Source organism: Neovison vison, chromosome 3, assembly GCF_020171115.1.
Source record: "Neovison vison isolate M4711 chromosome 3, ASM_NN_V1, whole genome shotgun sequence".
Classification (NCBI taxonomy): Eukaryota; Metazoa; Chordata; class Mammalia; order Carnivora; family Mustelidae; genus Neogale; species Neogale vison.
The window spans coordinates 219,190,048-219,211,775 of NC_058093.1; the positions used below are offsets into that span (position 1 = coordinate 219,190,048).

Sequence of the window (21,728 nt, forward strand, 5' to 3'; positions counted from 1 at the left end):
GTCTCTGCCTTCAGCTCAGGTCATGATCTCAGGGTCCTGGGATGGGCTCTCTGCTCAGCAGGGAGCCTGCTTCTCCCTTTGTCTCTGCCTGCCTCTCTGTCTACTTGTGATCTCTCTCTCTGTCAAATAAAATCTTAAAAAAATTTTTTTTAAATAAAAGGACACAAGATATGTAGTCCAAGATGTTTAATTTTTTTTTTAAGATTTTATTTATTTATTTGACAGAGATCACAAGTAGGCAGAGAGGCAGGCAAAGAAGGGTGAGGGCAAGCAGGCTCCCCTCTGAGCAGAGAGCCCAATGTGGGGCTTGATCCCAAAACCCTGAGATCATGACCTGAGCCAAAGGCAGAGGCTTAACCCACTGAGGTGCCCCGAGTCCAAGAAATTTATAAAGCCCCAAGTGGGAAAAGTCACAGTAGACATCACTCTGTTGGTTGAGCAGATGAAAGCTTGAAAGATAGTAAGTGTTCTAGATCCATCAGTGAATATGGTAAATAAAATTTTCCTAAGATGCACTGAAGAATTTGAAAATTTAAGAGTGAAATTTAAATGACTAAGTGGGCAGCCAGTTCCAAAAAATTTAAATCACTTTACAACAGATCAGTTTGAAAACTGATGAATTAAAAACAAAAAAATTGAATAGAGATCAATCTAGGAATATATGCTGTTAGGACACAATATGGCAGCAGAGAAAGGACTTACTTTTTATTTTTAATTTTTTCATTTATTTTATTTAAATTCTATTAATTATAGTGTATTATTAGTCTCAGAGGTAGAGTTCAGTGATTCATCAGTTTTATATATAATACTCAGTGCTTATTACACCATGTGCCATCCTTAATGTCCATCACCCAGTTACCCTATCCCCCTACCCACCTTCCCTCCAGCAACCCTCAATTTATTTCCTATACTTAAGAGTCTCTTACTCTTTGTCTCCCTCTCTGATTTCATTTTCTTTTTCTCCCATTCCCCATGATCCTGTTTTGTTTCTTAAATTCCAAATATATGTGAAATCATACAATTTTCTTTATCTGATTGTCTTATTTCACTTAGCCTAATACCCTCTAGTTCCATTCACATCATTGCCAATGGTAAGATTTCATCTTTATGATGAGTAATATTCCATTGTATATATATATACCATGTCTTCTTTTTCCATTCATCTGTCAATTGACATCTGGGCTCTTTCCATAGTTTGGCTATTGCAGACATTGCTGCTAAACACTGGGGTGCAGGTGCCTCTTTGGATCACTGTGTTTTTATCCTTTGGGTAGGACTCACTTTCTAATAAATGTGGTTGCAACTGTCAGGGAAGAATTGTCTTAATTTATATTCTCTTGTTCTCTGTTGTTTGAATTACTGGTGTGTCACAGTTCTTTTTCTTTCCCCCATAAATAATGAAAAAAGAATGGCATACTTCACCCATTGGTAGAAAGGGTAAATGTCCTGTGGAGAAACGCAAAGGCTGTCACCAGAGAAGAAAATGAACACATTAAAAAATAAAACTTTTGGGACGCCTGGGTGGCTCAGTTGGTTAAGCAGCTGCCTTCGGCTCAGGTCATGATCCCAGCGTCCTGGGATCGAGTCCCACATCGGGCTCCTTGCTCAGCAGGGAGCCTGCTTCTCCCTCTGCCTCTGCCTGCCTGTGCTCGCTTTCTCGCTCTCCCTCTCTCTGACAAATAAATAAATAAAATCTTTAAAAAAAAAAAAAACTTTTCAGGGGCACATGGTGGCCCAGTCAGTTAAGCGTCTGCCTTCACTTCAAGTCATGATGTCAGGGTCCTAGGATCAAGCCCCGTGTCGAGCTCCCTGCTCAGCAAGGAGTCTGCTTCTCCCTCTTCCTCTACCCCTCCTCACTGCTCATGCTTGCCCTCCTTCTTTCTCTCAAAGTCTATAAAAAAGAAATACAACTGTTTCCTATAAGGAGTATGAACCTAGCTTTGATATCCGACAGTTCTAGTTAAGCTCAGCACTGCTGCTTTGTAACAGTTTGATCCTAAGGAAGATTCTGCCAGAGCTTCGTTTTCTTTGTGTATAAAACGGGCATGTAATAATGGTACCCATCTCAGAATCATTGGTAGGATGAAATAAAATGTGTGTAAAGAGTACAATACAGTGCTTGGAATACAGTAAATTGGCTATTAAAAAGTTTCACATAACAAAATACCTAAAAAGAAAAGGATAGAGTAGAGAAAATATATTTGATGTAATAGCTAGTACACAATATTGCTGGAAAGAAAAAACAGATAGCCTTCACATGGGAAAATCCTTAACTTGCTGGCAAAGAAAGAAATGCCAGTTAAAACAAACTTCTGTCAAAGGAGCAAATAAAACTCTTGGGCAGACCCAGTGTGGACCAGATTCTGGGGAGTCCACACACCTCTGCATCCTTGGAGGGACCAGAGTCACAGGACCTCACATTCTGCAACCTGACAGTTCTACTTAGGAGATTCTTTTTTTTTTTTTTTTAAAGATTTTATTTATTTATTTGACAGAGAGAGATCACAAGTAGGCAGAGAGGCAGGCAGAGAGAGAGGGGAGGAAGCAGGCTCCCTGCTGAGCAGAGAGCCAGACACGGGACTCGATCCCAGGACCCTGAGATCACGACCCGAGCCGAAGGCAGCTGCTCAACCCACTGAGCCACCCAGGCACCCTACTTAGGAGATTCTAAAACAAAAATAAAAGTACCAGAATGTGCTGTGCAACACTTGGATTAATACAAGGCAGAGCTAGCCTCAGGGGCCCAGTGGGGAGGGTCCATGACTGGCATACCCAGTCTCAGAACTGGTTTTTCCTCCTTACTCCCTTCCCAGCCAAACTCCAGGCTGCTGTGGTGCTAAACCCTGGCTACTCCTCCATCCCACCTGTTTTCCAGCTCTGTCTGAACTGGAAAGGGGAGAAAACCAATAGCAACGATGACAACATTCGGGTAAGACCCTGCTGGAGGTGATGGAAAGAGCATGGAGAGCCTCTTTGGGGAAGGGAGGGCGGTGGCAGGACGTGCTGCAACTGAGAGTTTAGCCACTGGTCTAATTCCAGTGGACCGTGGGGCCTGCCAGGATTTGTAGAATTTGCTGGAGGCTTATAGTAGAAGAAAAAGCCTAGCGCCATATTAACCGGTTGCCTAGCTTGGGGTCACCCCATTTTAAAATGGGGATACTATAAATCCTTGCCTTGAAAGGTTGCTGTCTTGGGCTTCGGTGGAAATGTGAATAAACTGGGAAGCATGGAAGTGTTGGAATGAGGTGGTGTGTGAGATTATTGTAGCTAGTAAATATCATTGTACTTGTTGATTGATTCTGTAGTGGCCTGCTGGCTGTGGATCATGTTTTTAGTACCTTCTGACTTAGGTCTTGAGATTTCTTTTCCACACACCTCCATCTTCTTGGCTGTGAGAATGTTGGCTAGGGAAAGTTACAGGTCAGAATCAGGAAGACGCTGGTGTCCTGAGCCTGGGGATAAACCCATCCGGTTTGATCTGGTGTGACCTAACTCCTATAGAGGCCTGGCTACTGTTCCTGTGGAGCTGTCAGACCCAGTTAGTCTGAAGGTAGCGCTGAGTTTCTGGCTTTCCCACTCCTTAGGCTATGGAGAGTGAGGTCAACGTTTGCTACAAGGAGCTGTGCGGCCCCCGGCCCAGCCATCAGCTCCTGACCAACCAGCTGCAGCGCCTGTGTGTGCTGCTGGATGTCTACCTGGAGACTGACAGCCACGATGACAGTGTGGAGGGGCCCAAGGAGTTTCCCCAGGAGAAGATGTGTCTGCGGCTTTTCAGGTGAGGGGACGGGTGGGAACACTGAGGCTCTGGAGGTGTCCAGCCTTGCCTCTCTCAGGGACTCAGGGCAGAGATCAGAACCTGGCATGGAGGGCGTGCTCGTACTCACGTGTGCTTGTCTCTGTTCACAGTGGAAATAAAAATTCTGTAGCCAGATTTTCTGAGGAGGGCTTGCTCCCTCTTTTCTGAAACCCACTTCCTACAGCTGGTCCAGCTGTTCTTCTCGAGCACCCCTGAAGGTGGGCCACCCACTGAGTGAGCCCCACCAGAACCAAAAGGATTTAGCTAAACTTCCTGTGCTTCTTTTGGAAAACAACATGGTTTGCTTTTTATTGTCCAAATAAGCTTTTAAAACTACATAAAGCCCCACCAGTCCCAGAGTCTGCCATATTCTTCCTGGGATGCTCCCGAGTCTATGAGAATGGCAGCTCTAGGCAGTTGGGCATCATGGAAGGAACCAGTTCTGAAGTAAGACAGATACTAAGTACAGATCATTGCTTTGCTGCTCACCAGCTGTGTGATCTTGTTAGAATCACTTTTTAGCTCTGGACCTATTGCCTAAAGGCTGACATGGAAGTATATTGTCTGGCTCGTGGTGAATTAGAGATAATTCATATAAGCTATGAGAACGGTTCCTGGCATAGACAGGGCTCACAAAATGCTATTAGGTCCTGATGACTTGGTGTTCAGTGTGTCTGTGCTCATGGCACTTTTAGCTACTTTTCTTTTCACTTTGGTGAGGTCCTTTCTCTTCCTTTTATCCCTTAACACATGTTCTTGTTTTTTTGTTTTGTTTTTTCTTTTGTTTGTTTATTTATTTATTTGACAGCACAAGCAGAAGGAGAGGGAGAAACAGGCTCCCCACTGAGCAGGGAGCCCAATATGGGGCTCTATCTCAGGACCCTGGGATTACAACCAGAGCCAAAGGCAGATGCTTAATTGACTGAGCCACCCAGGCACCCCACATGTTCTTGTTCTTAAAGATCAGTTTCAAAATTCCAGAGTCCATGCTGTTAGGCTTCCCTTCCCTTTTGAGCAAGCAGCTAGGGAGGAATGGTATCCGGGAGAGAGGAAGGGCTATAATCTGTTTCTAATTGGGGCATCCCTGTATTCCCTGTCAGTCTAAAGGTCCCTTACCTGCCCCTTACCTCAGATAGCCAGTCCCAGCACCTGGAAGCTGTGCCAGCATCCTTCCGCCTCCATCTGACACCTCCACCTGGCCTGGTTCTTCATGTTATCTGATAATAACCAGTTCCAGCCCCCAGGTGGCTGCTGGAAGGTGGAGCTGGCGGCTAGATGTTGGTAGCTTCTAGGACTTGCTCTCCCTAGTGAGTCTGTGTGAGAACTCTGTTCTTCCCACCCTCCCTACCTGCTGTAACACATTTCGAGGGCGGGAGCTCTCACACGGCCAGTGTTTATTTTCTGTTACCTAATGGTTCCCCAAGGATCCATTTCCTGTAGTGCTTTTTGTCACCCAGGCAGAGGTCCTCCATCAGGGCATTCTGGGTTGGTGCTCCTTTGGCTTCTCAGATCCGGTTAACCCCATGACTGGAGAGATGCAAGTTTCTCAGCCTAGAGTCCAGCTAACCACTGGTATCAGGCCAAGAAGCTGGGCTGCAAAGTGCTGGCCTGGCAGCAGGAGGTAGGAGGTCTAGTTCTGCCTGCGGCTGGCTACCTTCAGACTGTGGGTTCTCCATTAGCCATATGCCTAGACTTGCCCGGGTGATTCTGTGCCCTTGTGATGTTGAGAGTATCTGTCATTATGGTTTTGAGAAAGGACTTTGGGCCCAAAAAGATGTGGGTTCACATTGCAGTTCCAACCTATGTGATGAGGGTCTACACTTAGCTGCCTGAGCTTCAGATTCCTCATTGGTTAAAAACAAAACAAAACAGCATCCACTTCAGGTATAGTAGGGAAGATGAAATTAAACGAGATATAGTGTGTAAAGTGCCAAATACGATGGCACGCAGAGTAAGCCCTCACTTAAGTAAGTAGTTGCATTGGTATTGGAATAAAAACCTTTTCTCTCATCTCTGTGTACACACACACACACACACACACACACACACACTCTTCAGACTGATATCCATGGTGTCACCTTTCAAGTTACCACTGATTGTCAACCATAGCAGACAAAAGTGGCCCTTTAGATGGTCATTGTTCACTGTGGAGTTGGGTAGAAGAGGCTCATTTGTGAAGTTTTGCCTGGGATCCCCAAATCCCTACCATTATAGCTGAAGCACCTTAGCTTCAGAGCATTGAGGTTTTGGCCATGATTGTCAGCTTGCCTGTGGCCAGTAGGATTTAGTGTTAGTCCTGGTTTTGAAGTTGAGCCCGTTGCTTTCTGACAATTACATTCAGGCAGACAGTTTACCTCCCCGAGACTATTTCTTCATCTGTAAAATCTATAAAATGGTAGAAATAGTATCTCAGAGGTAGTAGTATAAAGCACGTGGCTCTGGGCAGACACTTAGTGCTGATTCTTTTCATTCTTGTTTACACAGGAATCTCCCTGCAAAGGAGGATTTTAAGGTTTTTTCTTTATTTTTCTTATTATAAAAATTAAATAGGGGCACCTGGGTGGCTCAGTTGGTTAAGCATCTCATCTGTCTTTTGCTCAGGTCATGATCCTGAGCTCCTAGGATTGAGCCCCGCATCGGGCTCCTTGCTCAGCAGGGAGCCTGCTGCTCCCTCTGCTTCACCCCCTGCTCCTGTGTGCTCACTCACTCTCTTTCTCCTCTTTCTTTCTCAAATAAACAAAATCTTTTAAAAAAGAGAGAAAGAGAAAGAAATATGTTTGTTGTTAAACATAAAAACATCAATGAGCAGTTTTGTAAAAACACTAAAAAGTGAGGGTCTCTGAAGTGCCTGTTTTTGGTGAGGGCCTTTCCAGGTTTATGTTCATGCCTTTGCAAGCATGCATTTTCGCCAAAACAGTATGACACCTTACATATTGTTTTACAGTCTGCTTTTCGTTCATTTTTCACCTCCCAACAGCTGCATAGTTTTCCCTTGTGCAGATGAATTGTAATTTCTTTTGTCAGCCCAAAGGGCATGGTATTAACTGATCTCCCTTCTCCTGTTTCTTTAGGGGCCCCAGCAGGATGAAGCCGTTTAAATATAACCATCCTCAAGGATTCTTCAGCCATCGCTGACCTTCCACTCAGCCTGTTGTTTCTCCCCATGACCAAAGTGCTATGCCTCTACCTTCTGCTTTGGCCCACATGTGGCTCTTGATAGTCTCCAAAGACAGGATTTTTTATTTCTAGCTTATTAAAGTGTCACTTGACCAAGTGACCTTTGTCTTGTGGCTTCCTGTAGACAACGGGGTGGATTTGCAGTCTGGAAGGGCAGCTGGGGACCACAGCATATTATGAGTTTTTGTGGACTGGCTTTCTCTAGGTGGCCAAGAAAAGCAGAGTACAGAATATTTTGAGTCTGTAGAAAGATGCTGCCCTCTTATCCCCACTCATCTTTCTTTTCTTTTTTTTTTTTTTTAAGATTTTATTTATTTATTTGACAGAGAGAGATCACAAGTAGGCAGAGAGGCAGGCAGAGAGAGAGAGGAGGAAGCAGGCTCCCTGCTGAGCAGAGAGCCCAATGCGGGACTCGATCCCAGGACCCTGAGATCATGACCTGAGCCGAAGGCAGCGGCTTAACCCACTGAGCCACCCAGGCGCCCCCCACTCATCTTTCTTGTTCTTGCTTTGGGAAGGTTTCATTATTTTGGTGTTTATTACCCTGTCCCTGCCATTAGGAGGTGGCAGGGAAAGCCCAAGTGAGCATAGCCCAAAAAAACAAAAGTTCTTTCCCTTCCCCTCTCTCCCTCCACTAACTTCAGTACCTTCATTGGGCAGATTCTCTCTGCTTGTTGGATTTTATAAACATCTGACTGTGCAGCACAAAGAGAAGACAGGTACAAGGAGTAATTGTAAATATTGCAGCATTTTGTGAAGTCAGTGAGAATGGTGTTGGAGAATGACATGTAGAGCCACCATCTAATGAGGCTCTGGCAGAGTGAGACCAGGAGCCATTTGAAGAGAATCTTCATGGTGAGGACATGATAAGTGCCTCAAAAATAATGGTTCGACTCTCAGGGAATTAGGAGAAGTCCTAGGAAAATCGATAAAGCCCTCTAAAATATTTTCAAAATAACCTCCTTTTATAATTCTGCAAAAGTCAAAGTGAAGGATGGCATAAAGTGTTCTTGGACAGTTTTGTCAAAAAAATTATTCCCCATCTCCTCAAAAAAAAAGTCAGTTTTCAATTCATTATTTGTTTAAGAAATAAGATATAAAGCTGGAAAATATTTAAGAATTATTACAGGGGTACCTGGGTGGCTCAGTCAGTTACGCATCTGTCTTCAGCTTGGGTCGTTATTGAGATTGGGCCCAATGTCCAGCTTCCTGTTCAGCAGGGAGCCTGCTTCTCCTTTCCTTGCCCGCCGCCCCACTGCCACTCTCACTATCTCGTTCCCTCTCTCTCCCTTTCTGTCTCAGTTAAAATATTTAAAAAAGAGAGAATTATTATATACTTGGGGCACCTGGCTGACTCAGAACAGCAAGCAACTCCTGATCTCGGGGTCATGAATTAGAGCCCCAAGTTGGGTGTAGAGATTACCATAATAATAATAATAATAATAAACCTAAAAAAAGAATTACTATAGGGGCATGTGGGTGGCTCATTGGGTTAAGCCCCTGCCTTTGGCTCAGGTCATGATCTCAGGGTCCTGGGATTGAGTCCCACATGGGGCTCTGCTCAGTGGGCAGCCTGCTTCCTCTTCCCCCCTGCCTGCCTCTCTGCCTACTTGGGATCTGTCAAATAGATAAATAAAATCTTTAAAAAAAAAAAAAAAAAAGAATTATTTCCTGAGAAAGAACTAGGAGACTCCTGGGACTCCCAGGCCCTTCATTTTTTTTTTTTTTAATTTTTAATTTTTTATAAACATATATTTTTATCCCCAGGGGTACAGGTCCGTGAATCGCCATGTCCACACACTCCACAGCACTCACCAAAGCACCCCCCCCACAATGTCCATAACCCCACCCCCCTTCTCCCAAGCCCCCTCCCCCCAACAACCCTCAGTTTGTTTTGTGAGATTAAGAGTCACGGTTTGTCTCCCTCCCAATCCCATCTTGTTTCATTTATTCTTCTCCTACCCACTTAAGCCCCCATGTTGCATCACCACTTCCTCATATCAGGGAGATCATATGATAGTTGTCTTTGTCCACTTGACTTATTTCACTAAGCATGATACGCTCTAGTTCCATCCATGTTGTCGCAAATGGCAAGATTTGATTTCTTTTGATGGCTGCATAGTATTCCGTTGTGTATATATACCACATCTTCTTTATCCATTCATCTGTTGATGGACATCTAGGTTCTTTCCATAGTTTGGCTATTGTGGACATTGCTGCTATGAACATTCGGGTGCACGTGCCCCTTCGGATCACTACGTTTTTATCTTTAGGGTAAATACCCAGTAGTGCAATTGCTGAGTCATAGGGCAGTTATATTTTCAACATTTTGAGGAACCTCCATGCTGTTTTTCCTTCATTTTCTAGATGGAAGCCTGAGCCCTTGAAAAAAGGAAAATGTCACCTCTGTTGGCTGTTTTAATGACTGCCACTACCTCTGCCTGTCCTCAGCCTACATCATTCTTTTGAATTCAGAGGTAGAGACTTTTCTGCCCAGTGATCCTCGAATTTCAATATGTGTGAATCCCCCATCCCAGGAAGAAATTAACAGATTCCCATGCCTCACTGTAATATTCGGTCTCCATTGAACTAAGATGGGCACAGGAAGTGAAGTATATTTTTAACGAGCTCCCCAGGTGCACGTTGCCCTAGTCTCTTTTTGGAAGTGGTTGTACTTTCTTCCCTTCTCTCATTTTTCTTGGTGAGTCCTCATAGAACGCAGAGGGCCCAATTCTTTGCAAGCAGCTCCACATCTTCTGTCTTGGGTACCTTGGGCAGCAGTGTGAACCTCCCTCTGTGTGCTTCTTTCTTTCCACATAGTGTGATCTCTTTGTCTTTTTCCTGACCTACTTGCCTGGACTCTGTCCCTGCTAGCATCCCCTTGGTCTGGCTACCTTCAGGCCCTGTGTCTCACTGCCTGTGCTGAATAAGATTGAAATAGGGTCTAAAAATAGTTCCTTTAATGGCCCTGCATTGCAGCCTCCACTGTTCTTGGCTGGAAGACAGCCAAACTGACTCAGCACAAAAGCTTGTCTCCGACAGCTGGGACAAGGTTGCAAAGATGGCTTGTGAGCAGCGGGGAAAGGCTCTGCTTTCTGGGCAGGGGATGTCAGAGTCTGTCACCCTCCAGAAGAAATTTTCCCTCTTCAAAGGAGCTGGCTGAACAAAGGAATCCTTTGGCTGTAAGGAGAAGTGTTTTCAAACTAGTGAGAAGCCCAGGACAGTCCAGCCCATTTGAGCTACTTAAAAGGCCTTGTGCTTCCAGTAGGCAGATTAGGGAGAAGAGTCTGGCTTGGGAAGACCTTGAAGCTTCCTCAACCAAAATTGGCCTTGGCCTTCCCTGGGGCACATCCCAGAGAGCAGTCCCTTTCTGTCATCCTTCCACACCTGGGACCCAGTCTATGTTTCATATCTTTCTTACCTTTTTATTATTTTTTTAATTGAATTGAAATCTTTTAAAGTAATTTTTATGCCCAACCATGAGGTTTGAACTCACCATCCCAAGTTTGAGTCACATGCTCTACTGATTAAACCAGCCAGGTCCTTCTACTAGCTTCTTTTTTTTTTTAAATATATATTTTTTTTATTTGACAGAGATCACAAGTAGGCAGAGAGAGATGGGGAAGCAGGCTCCCCGCTGAGCAGAGAGCCTGATATGGGGCTCCATCCCAGGACCCCGGGATCATGACCTGATCCAAAGGCAGAGGCTTTAACCCACTGAGCCACCCAGGTGCCCCTCTGTTAGCCTTTTTAAAGCTACCATTCATGTTCTTGGTTTCTTAATATATGCTAGTCTCTCCTTTATTTTCTTCCCAACTTGCTCTCTCTTTTTTTCTCTACAAATAAATCTAAAAGCCTCTTTTTATTTTAAGGGTGTTCCTGCTGATCAGTGTGGGGAAAATGGCTAAAAGTCCTATCCATGGGAAGAAGCAGAGCTGCCAGACTGCCACAGGAACTTTCTCCCTGTCTGTAGCCCCACCTCTGTCCTTTCCATGGTGTTCAGCAGACTCTGTTGAGAACAGGTGTGAAGCATCTATTTTGGGTCAGGCTTGGTGCTAGTCAGAATTTTCCATTCACTGTCCTATTTAATTACAACAGACTACCAAGAATACACAGTCCCTTCATTTTTACAGATGAGAAAACTGAGGCTCAGAGGGTTAAATGACATGTCCATGCCCACCGGCTTTCTTGAGCTGCACACCCAAGATGAGCTCTCAACAGGTCTATCTGCCTCCAAGACTTTCGTTTTTCAAAGAACAGCTCTGGGCTCAGCATAGTTTCAGGCTGGCACTCTTGCTGGGCCATTTGTCCATTTCAGCAACACAAGTACACCAAGAGCACTGTGGTGGTCAGGAGTTTTGGCTTAGGGGCACTTGGGTGGCTCAGTCAGGTAGGTGTCTGCCTTGAACTTAAGTTATGACCTCAGGGTCCTGGGATTGAGCCTGCTTCTCGCTCTCCCTCTGCTATTCACCCTGCTCATGCTCTCTCTCAAATAAATAAATAAAATCTTTAAAAAAAAGGTACAACTTAGTGTCAGGCTAACCTATCAGGTCCTTGTTCCACACTTGAGCAACTTGGACAGGTTGCTTGACTCTAAGCTTTGGGGGGTCCCTGCCTGCAGCTGGGAGTGGTTGTAGGGATTAAACATCAATTTAGCATCATGCCTAGCACCTAGCATTGCTCACCAAAGGGGAGGGAGTCTTTTTTTCTTTTTTTTTTTTTTAAAGATTATTTATTTATTTATTTGGCAGAGATCACAAGTCAGCAGAGAGGCAGGCAGAGAGAAAGGGGGATGCAGGCTTCCTGCTGAGCAGAGAGCTTGATCCCAGGACCCTGGGATCATGACCTGAGCCGAAGGCAGAGGCTTTAACCCACTGAGCCACCCAGGCACCCCAAGGGGAGGGATTCTTATCCTTGCCCTCCCAGTTTAGCCTGGAGAAAAGGCCTCTTAAATGAGGAAGGCCTTTGCTACCTGGTGTGCCATTCCCTGGCCAGAGGGTTCCCAGACTGTGGAAGCCCACTCTCTCTGGTCGTCCCTCCTTGCCGGCAGCACATCAGTTGTGGCTAAGAATGGAGGTTAGAGAAGTAGAGGCCAATGGAGACCTGCTCCTCAACTGGAGCCATGCTCTCATTACCTGTTAATAGGCCAACCACAGCCTGTTAACCACACATCTGTTCCCTGCTGTCTATGGGCCTATGTCCTGGTTCCCACCAGACAGTCACCTCAACTTCCTGGGCTCTTGCCACACCCTCTTCTAACTTGGCTTTCTCACTACCTTCATGGATGACCTAAACGGAAGGAAACAGCAACACTACCTGGTGGTAGTGTTCCACCTGCCTTGGAGGCTGGTGGAAGACCCACAGAGTATATTTGTGCAATAAAAATATTTTAAAGATGGGCCCAATCTAGGGTGCCTGGGTGGCTCAGCTGGTTAAGCAACTGCCATTGGCTCAGGTCATGATCCTGGAGCCTCAGGATCCAGTCCTGCATCCTGCTCTCTGCTCAGCAGGTAGTCTGGTTCTCCCTCTGACCCTACCCCCTCCTGCTTTCTCTCAAATAAATAAATAAAATCTTAAAAAAAAAGGGGGGGGGCACCTGGGTGGCTCAGTGGGTTAAGCCGCTGCCTTCGGCTCGGGTCATGATCTCAGGGTCCTGGGATCGAGTCCCGCATGGGTCTCTCTGCTCAGCAGGGAGCCTGCTTCCCTCTCTCTCTCTCTGCCTGCCTCTCTGCCTACTTGTGATCACTCTCTGTCAAATAAATAAATAAAATCTTAAAAAAAAAAAAAAAAGGCTAGACCCAATCTAACAAGTAGAGATATGAAGTCCTGCATGAAGGACCCAAAACCAATCACAGGACCAGTGCAGTATTTATTTCCTACTGTATACACTGTTTCCTACTGTAAACACTCCTGGGCTGGGTGTTTTGTATTTTCCAATCTCATAAGTATTTATTTGTTATCTCACAAAAATTAGACATTATCACAACATTATCAATGTACTAAATATCACTAGTGGTGAATTTTCTGTGTATTTTGCCACAGTTTTTTAAATCTATTGAGGTGTGATTCACATGGCATAAAATTAACCATTTTAATGGTTCTGCAGTCTAATCTGCAGTCTAGTCTGCAGTTTAATCCTTCTGCAGTCTCAAGGACAGAATATTTCCTTGCTTTTTCCAGCTTCTAGAGTTAGCTTATGGTTCATTCCTCTATCTTGAAAGTGCATCACTCCAGTCTCTGCTTCTGTCATCATCACTTCCTCCTCCAACTCTGACACCTGCTCCATCTAGTAAGGAGCCTTGTGATGACAGTGGGTCCAACTGGATAATCCAGAATAATCTCCAATCTCAAAATCCTTGATTTAATCACATCTACAAAGTCTTTTATGCCATACTTGGTAACATTCACAGGTTCCAGGGATTAGGACATAGATATCTTTGGAGGACTATTATTCACCCTATTGCATGGTCTCAGTGAGGAAGATGTGGTTTCTCTTTTCATCAGAAAAAGAATGGAGGCTAGAGAAGTAAAAGCTAATGGAGACCCACTAAGATAGAACATGTAACATACTTCATTATGCAACCACAACTTCATTGTGTTTTACTCTTCAATGCTTGTTTTCTCACTAGACTCATGGTCCAGAAAAGGCAGAAACACACTTCTATTTTGCTCACCTCTACATCTCTCGGGCCTTGCACAAGGTTGATACACAACAGGAGATCAATAAATATTTCTTGAATGAATTAATACATGATTTTTTAAAAAGATTTTATTTATTTATTTGACAGAGATCACAAGTAGGCAGAGAGGCAGGCGGGGTGGGGGCGGGGGCAAGAAGGCTCCTTGCTGAGCAGAAAGCCCCATGTGGGGCTTGATCCCAGGACCCTGAAATCATGACCTGAACCAAAGGCAGAGGCCTAACCCAATGAGTCCCCCAGGTGCCCAATACATAAAGTCTGTTAAGAGAAGATTAAAGTGAAAAGTTAAATTTCGTAAGTAAACTCAGGTTTGGGACAGCAAGAAAAGCAGAAAGCTTTTTTATAATCATTATTAATGTACTTTATAAGGCTGACACATATGATTGTTAAAGAATCTTCAGGCTTTAGGGGCACCTGGGTGGCTCAGTGGGTTAAAGCCTCTGCCTTGGGCTCAGGTCATGATCCCAGCCCGGATCGGGCTCTCTGCTCAGCAGGAAGTCTGCTTCCTCCTCTCTCTCTGCCTGCCTCTCTGCCTACTTGTAATCTCTGTCTGTCAAATAAATAAAATCTTAAAAAAAAAAAAAAAAAAAAAAAAAGAATTTCAGGCTTTAGTGAAAACCAAGGAGCAAAAACACCTCCTTCCCCCTATCTTCCTTGTGTTTGGTATTACAACCTTCAGGATAGACTATTCCCAGAAAGAAGCTAGGCACAAAAGGTCATGTATTGTATGATTCCATTTATATAAATGTCCGGAATACATAAATCCATAGAGACAGAAAGCAGAGTAGTTGTTATCAGAAAGCAGGGGTGGGAGGAATGGGAAAGACTGCTTAATGGGTAAGGGGTATCCTTCTGGAACTAGATAGTGGTAATTGGTTGCACAACATTATCAATGTACTAAATATCACTAGTGGTGAATTTTCTGTGTATTTTGCCACAGTTTTTTAAATCTATTGAGGTGTGATTCACATGGCATAAAATTAACCATTTTAGGGGCGCTTGGGTGGCTCAGTGGGTTAAGCCGCTGCCTTCGGCTCAGGTCATGACCTCAGAGTCCTGGGATCGAGTCCCGCATCGGGCTCTCTGCTCGGCAGGGAGCCTGCTTCCCTCTCTCTCTCTCTGCCTGCTTCTCTGTCTACTTGTGATTTCTCTCTGTCAAATAAATAAATAAAATCTTTAAAAAAAATTAACCATTTTAAAGTGAATCACTCAGTGATTTATTACTTTCCTTATATTACCATCATTTCCGGGATAAATCCTACTTGATGATAGTGTATAATCTTGTTAATATATTGCTCAATCGAATTTGCATAGTATTTTGTTGAGGATTTTTGCATCTGCATTCGTAAGGGATATTATTCTGTGGTTTTGTTGTTCTTTGTCTGGTTTTGGTATAGGGTAATAGAGACCTCTGAGAATTAATTTTGAATTATTATCTCTTCTATTTTTTTTTAATTTGAGAAGGATTGGCATTAATTCTTTAAATGTTCATTAGAGAATAAATGAAACAAGATGGGATCAGGAGGGAGACAAACCATAAGAGACTCTTAATCTCACAAAACAAACTGAGGGGTGGAGGGGTAGGGAGAGGGTGATGGGGTTATGGACATTGGGGAAGGTATGTGCTAAGATGAGTGCTGTGAAGTGTAAACCTGGCAATTCACAGACCTGTACCCCTGGGGCTAATAATACATTATATGTTAATTTAATTTTTTTTTAAAGATTTGATTTATTTATTTGACAGAGCGATCACAAGTAGGCAGAGAGGCAGGCAGAGCTAGGCAGAAAGAGGCAGAGAGAGAGGAGGAAGCAGGCTCCCTGCTGAGCAGAGAGCCTGATGGCAGGGCTTGATTCCAGGACCCTGGGATCATGACCTGAGCCGAAGGCAGAGGCTTTAACCCACTGAGCCACTCAGGCGCTCCTGTTAATTTAAATTTTTAAAAATTAAAAAAACAATAACAATAAAAACAAACAAACAAACAAAAATGTTTAGTAGAAGTCACTTTGGAAGCCATCTAGGCCTGAACTTTTCTTTGTGGGTAGTTTTGAAATTACTATTTTAATCTCTATTTGTGGCAGATCTATTCAGATGTGCTGTTTTTTTCTTGAGTCAATTTCAGTAGTTTGTGTCTTTTGGGGAATTTGTCCATTTAATCCAAATTATCTAATTATTAGGCATGCAGTTGTTCACAGTATTTCCTTATAATCCTTCTTATTTCTCTAAGTTTGGTAACATGTCCTCTCTTTCATTCCTGATTTTAACAATTTGAGTGCTCTCTTTTTTCCTTCGTCAGTCTAACTAAAGTTTTGTCAATTTGGTTGATCTTTCAAAGAACCAACTTTTAGTTTCACTGATTTTTCTCTTGTTTTTTTTATTTTTACATTATTAAGTTTCACTCTAATCCTGCTTTGAGTTTAGTTTTCTGTTTCCATCCTTCAAGTGGAAAATTGGGTTATCATTTTGAAACTTTCTTCCTTTTAAATGTAGGCATTTGCAACTGTAAATTTGCCTCTAAGGAATTAGTTGCATCCCATAAGTTTCCATATGTTGTGTCTTTATATGCATTCATCTGAAAGTTTTTTTTCCCCAATTTCCCCCATGGTTTCTTCTTTGATCTTTTTGTTATTAAGAAGTATATTGTTTAATTTCCATATATTTGTGAATTTTCTAAATTTCTTTAAATAAATTTTTGTTATTTCTAATTTTATTCCATTGTGGTCAAGAATAGACTTTGTCCTATTTCAATCTTTTTAAATTTTCGAGGCTTGTCTTTGGCCTAATATATGGTCTGTCCTGGAGAACAGTTCATGTGCATTTGCATGGAATTTTCTATAGATGTCTACCAGGTCCCATTGATACAAATTATTTTTAACATTAAAAACTAGTTTTCGGGGGCACCTGGGTGGCTCAGTTGGTTAAGTGACTGCCTTCAGCTCAGGTCATGATCCCAGAGTCCTGGGATCGAGTACCACATCAGGCTTCTAGCTCCATGGGGAGTCTGCTGTTCCCTCTGACCTCCCCTCTCATACTCTCTCACTCTGTCTCTCTTTCTCTCAAATAAATAAATAAATGATCTTAAAAAAAAAAAACCAAAACACTAGTTTTCGGGGTACTTGGGTGGCTCAGTCAGTTGAGCATCTGCCTTCGGCTTATGTCATGGTCTCGGGGTCCTGGGACTGAGCCACGCTTTGGGCTCCCTGCTCAGCAGTGGGTCTGCTTCTCCCTCTCTCACTGTGATCTCTCTCATTCTCACTCTTTCTCAAATACATTTAAAAAAATTTTTTTTTTATTTTAAAGATTTTTATCTATTTATTTGACAGGCAGAGATCACAAGTAGGCAGAGTCAGGCAGAGAGAGAGGAGGAAGCAGGCTCCCTGCTGCACAGAGAGTCGGATGTGGACTCGATCCCAGGACACTTAAGACCATGACCTGAACCGAAGGCAGAGGCTTTAAACCACTGAGCCACCCAGGCGCCCCTTAAAAAAATTTTTTTTTAAGATTTTTATTTATTTGACAGACAGAGATTATAAGTAGGCAGAGAGGCAGACCCCCTGCTGAGCAGAGAGCCCGATGCGGGGCTCCATCTTAGGACCCTGAGATCATGACCTGAGTGGAAGGCAGAGGCTTTAACCCACTGAGCCACCCAGGTGCCCCCAAAATTTTTTAATTGAAAAAAAAAAACAAAAAACCCTAGTTGCTTCTTGGCCTTTTGGCTTAGATCAAGTGTGGAAAAAAAAAAAAAACTAGTTTTCTTTTTTGCTGCAGAATGTTTACTAATAAAAATGTAATTTTATTTAGCCATTTTCCTATTATTGTATATTCAGGGTACTTTCCATTTTTCAAAAATATAAAGAAAGCTGAAGTGAATATATTTTGTATTTAAATATTTCTATAATAGATCTGGTTATTAATTTAGGATACATTCCCCAAAGTGGCAAACTTTGGTTAGAGTATCTGAGCTTTTTAAGCTTCTGATGCATCTCATTAGATTGCCTTCCAGGAAGGTTTTGTCCACTTTCATTCCAACCATTATTTCCAGAAAATTCAGGTTTCTCTGCATACCCTCTAACACTGGGTATTACTGCTCGTTTGGATCTTCTGCTACAGGTACTGTGGACATTTATCATTGTTACTGCCCAGCATCAATTCCTTTTTCTTCTGATAACAGTACCCTTAATTGCCTTTGGGAACTCCACCTCCCAAACTCTCTGTTTCAGTTTGAGGAGCCTGACGTATTTCCCCAGCTTGGCATGGGCAAGTGACCACAGCTTAGCTCATCAATGTCCTGTGCATGCCCAGAGAGGAACACATGACCTTACTGGCCCAATGAGAACCAACCCCTGGACTTTTCCTGAAATATTGAACAAGGATTCTCTTCCCACTGCCCTCCCATTCCGAGTTGACTCAACTGTTGGTACATAAACCACAGGGAGAGCTCGGTCCTGCCTGAGAATGAAGCCTACACAAAAGAAAACAGCCAAGAGGGGAGAAAGGACTGGCAGCATCTTGAGGAACATCATTTAAGAATTCCCCTGGATCTAGCTTTATCTGAAGCCAGTCAATGTTCTTAAACTCCTTGGTTGTAAGGCTGATATATTTATCATTATTAATAATCAGTAGCAATAGTATCTTGCTTAAACTCGTTTGATTCTGTTTTGACTACTTGCAGCAGAAGTAATGCTGATGAGTATGGGAACCTCCAAGGCCTTGCCTCAGGAGCTGCTGGTCAGAATTCTCTGGAATGTTGCTGTAGAGTTATCAGTGCTCCCCCTAAAAAAGATCCCCCCTCTTCTCCCTCTAGCACTTCAGTAAGACTGCTCTGCCTGTCTCCTCTGACGTTAGATATCTAACTGTGTGAATTACTTTGGCTGGTGCCATGTTGCCAGAAGAGACCTGCCTCACTTCCAGGTGGGGCTTTTAAGAGCCTGTGCATGGTTTGTCTCGTTCTCTCTCCCCTGCCTCCATGAGCCTGGAAACCTGGATCCAGATGGATCACCTATTTACTTGGTTCTTGAGTGACCACTATGAACAGAGACCCATGCCAATGCAGACTGGGTGTATAGCGTGCATGAGAAAGATGCTTTCTTTGGACTAAACCGCTGAGATATGGTTGTTTATTATCATAGACAGAGCCTAACCTAGCCTTTCTGAAACAGTTTCCCTGGGGAAAAAAAATGAAGGGTATTTTTCATCAACCCAACTATGTTTGCTGAGCCAAGAGCTAGTTCACAGGAAAGGCACATCCCAAAGCAGTCAGCTCCTTTCCATGTATTGTCTGTATCCCCCAGGCCCTTGACATCTGACAAGCAATTTCGTAGTAAATTGACTCTATTCGTTTTTCCTAAGGTTTGTTATCCTCCCAGAGGGAGAATTATTTTGTTTGGCAGATAGTTAAAGTTAGTCCTAGTTGGTATCTGGCCGGCTAATCCTGCCTACAGCCCTGGGAGCATGCCCACTTAGGGCAAAGAGGAGAAATGGCTGGGTCAGATCCTCCTGCCCTCCCTGTGCCACATGGGGTCACCATGAGAATGATATCACTGTGGAAGGCTGGGGCTTTTCACATTCCAAATACCTACAGCGTCTGGTCTGGGGTGGCCATGGAATATGTCAGGAGGCAGAATGACAAAGAAAGGGAGCCCGGGCTTCCCTGTTCAGACAGATTCAAATTTAAATCCAGACTCCAAATCTTCCTGGCTCTGGGACTTCAGGCAAAGTCACTCTCCGAACCTCAGTTTTCTCGATGGAGAAATGCAGGTTCAGTAGTGTTCATTTCATCGGGCTGTTGTTAGACTATAGATATAAAATGTGCAGCCAAGCATCTAGTCCTTGGAAAGTGCTGATATGATGGTACCAAAGCTGATGGCTTGGGTTCTAATATAGACAAGCCCCTTCTTTTCTCCTGTGGACATTGGTTGAATCAGAGATATTTAAGAGCCCTTGTATTTCTACTGCCTATCATGTCTTCCCTGTGATTTCAAAACTGAGAAAGTATAAAATTTCTTTTTTTTTTTAAAGATTTTATTTATTTATTTGAGAGAGAGAGACAGTGAGAGAGAGAATGAGCGAGGAGAAGGTCAGAGAGCGAAGCGGACTCCCCATGGAGCTGGGAGCCTGATGTGGGACTCCATCCCGGGACTCCAGGATCACGCCCTGAGCCGGAGGCAGTCGTCCAACCAACTGAGCCACCCAGGCGTCCCGAAAGTATAAAATTTCTAAATAAGGGTCACTGAGAGCAATTTTTTAAAAATCAGACTCTAAAAAATTAATATCCAGGTTATTCATATTTTCTGTATAGAACAAATAGGAAAGTAAACTCTGCAACCAATAGGCTTTAGGCAGGCTCCTGCCCCTCTGGCCTCAGTTTCCTCATTTATATAAGGAGATTGGGCTGGAAGCTGTTTGGGGCCTGTTGGCTTTGACTGGTTATGATCTGCTTATAATGACACATAGGGGCCTTTGCCTTTCCCTGACCTTCGTCTACTTTACCTTCAACTCCAGGTCTTAGGTTCTGATATCCTATTTACTTTGTTTTTAGTCCTGTGCAATTTCTTGACATACCAATTTTTTAAAAAGATTTTATTTATTTGAGAGAGTGTGATCAGAGGGTGAGGGAGAAGGAGATAATCTCCAGCAGATTCCATGCTGAGCGCAGAGCCCAATACCCACTCCATCCCAGGACCCTGAGACCATGTCTGACCTAAGCCAAAACCAAGAGTCAGACACTTAAACCAGCTGAGCCACCCAGGCATACACTGATTGATACAACATTTTTTAAAAGAATTTATTTTGAAGTAATTTTATTTATATTTTCTTAAGATTTTTTTTAAATAATTTCTACACCCAACATTAGCCTTGAACTCACAACCCCAAGATCAAGAGTCACACATGCTCCATTGACTGAGCTAGTCAGGTGCTCCCACTCCCTTATTTTTTTTTAAGATTTTATATTTTGAAGTAATTTTAAATTTACTGAAAAGTTGCAAAGACAGCATAGTAAGTTCCTGAATACCCTCTCCCAATTCCTTATAATCACACCTGTGTGATCATGTATTTGTCAGAACAAAGAGATTAATACTGGTACATTGCTCTTAACTGAATGACAGATTGCATTTGTAGTTCACTGCTTTTTCCACTGATGTTCTAGAAGTCAGTGCAGGATACCACACTGCACTGAGTCATCATGTCTCCTTAGTCTCCTCTAGTCTGGTAGTTTCTCAGTCCTTTCTTTTATTGATTTTAAGCATTTTCTCCAGACTGGTATGAGAGATGAGTGTTTTTGATCAATTACACACTCCATTTCATTTCCCCATCTTCCCCTTATATTTATCTTACTTTTTGGTATAATCCGTATTCATTGCTTGTTATTTTTTAGATTTATTTATTTATTTGAGACAGAGAGAGAATGAGGGAGGGATGGAGAGGGCCAGAGAGTGTCCCAAGTAGACCATTTGGTTTCCAGCATAGTTACCAACCCCCCTCAGTCACTTCATTATTTTTTTTAAAGACTTGATTTATTTATTTGGCAGAGAAAAACACAGTGAAAGAGGGAACACAAGCAAGGAGAGTGGGAGAGGGAGAAGCAGGCTCCCTGCCCAGCAGGGAGCCCGATGGGGGGGTTCCATCCCAGGAGCCCAGGATCATGACCTGAGCCAAAGGCAGACGCTTAACGACTGAGCCACCCAGATGCCCCCAGTCACTACATTATTCAGAACCCTTCCAGTTGCATATGACAGAGCCATATCCTGCCAATGAGCTTTGGCAAAACTTTTATCAGCTCAAAGAATGGCCAATAAGCCATGGAAAGGAACATCATGACCAAGGACCTGAAATCTACAATAATTCTCTAGGTATCTTGTCTCGGTCCATCTCACTTTCTCACAGACTAACTTTTCCACAAGGATGGAAAAATGGTGGCCCATAGCTACTGATTCCCTTATTCACCTACTCCCAACAAGGAGAAAATGGACAGTCAATCTGGTCTAAGTTTGAAATCCCAAGAGTTCTCATTGGCTCATCTGGAATCGAGTGGCCATTCTTGGATCAATCACCAGTGACT

General features: G+C 43.4%; 1 protein-coding gene across 2 annotated transcripts in view; it reads left to right on the forward strand.

Annotated features, from left to right (window-relative positions):
• The window catches only part of THOC5 (THO complex 5), a 35,302-nt gene extending 28,232 nt beyond the window's left edge, over positions 1-7,070 (forward strand). For both annotated transcript variants that reach the window (XM_044243964.1, XM_044243965.1), the window contains 3 exons: positions 2,814-2,929; positions 3,585-3,775; positions 6,868-7,070. In XM_044243964.1, coding sequence (XP_044099899.1) covers positions 2,814-2,929; positions 3,585-3,775; positions 6,868-6,931 — 371 coding nt within the window. In that variant the 3' untranslated portion in view covers positions 6,932-7,070. The remainder of the gene's footprint in view (positions 1-2,813; positions 2,930-3,584; positions 3,776-6,867) is intronic.
• The last annotated feature ends 14,658 nt before the right edge of the window (positions 7,071-21,728 follow it).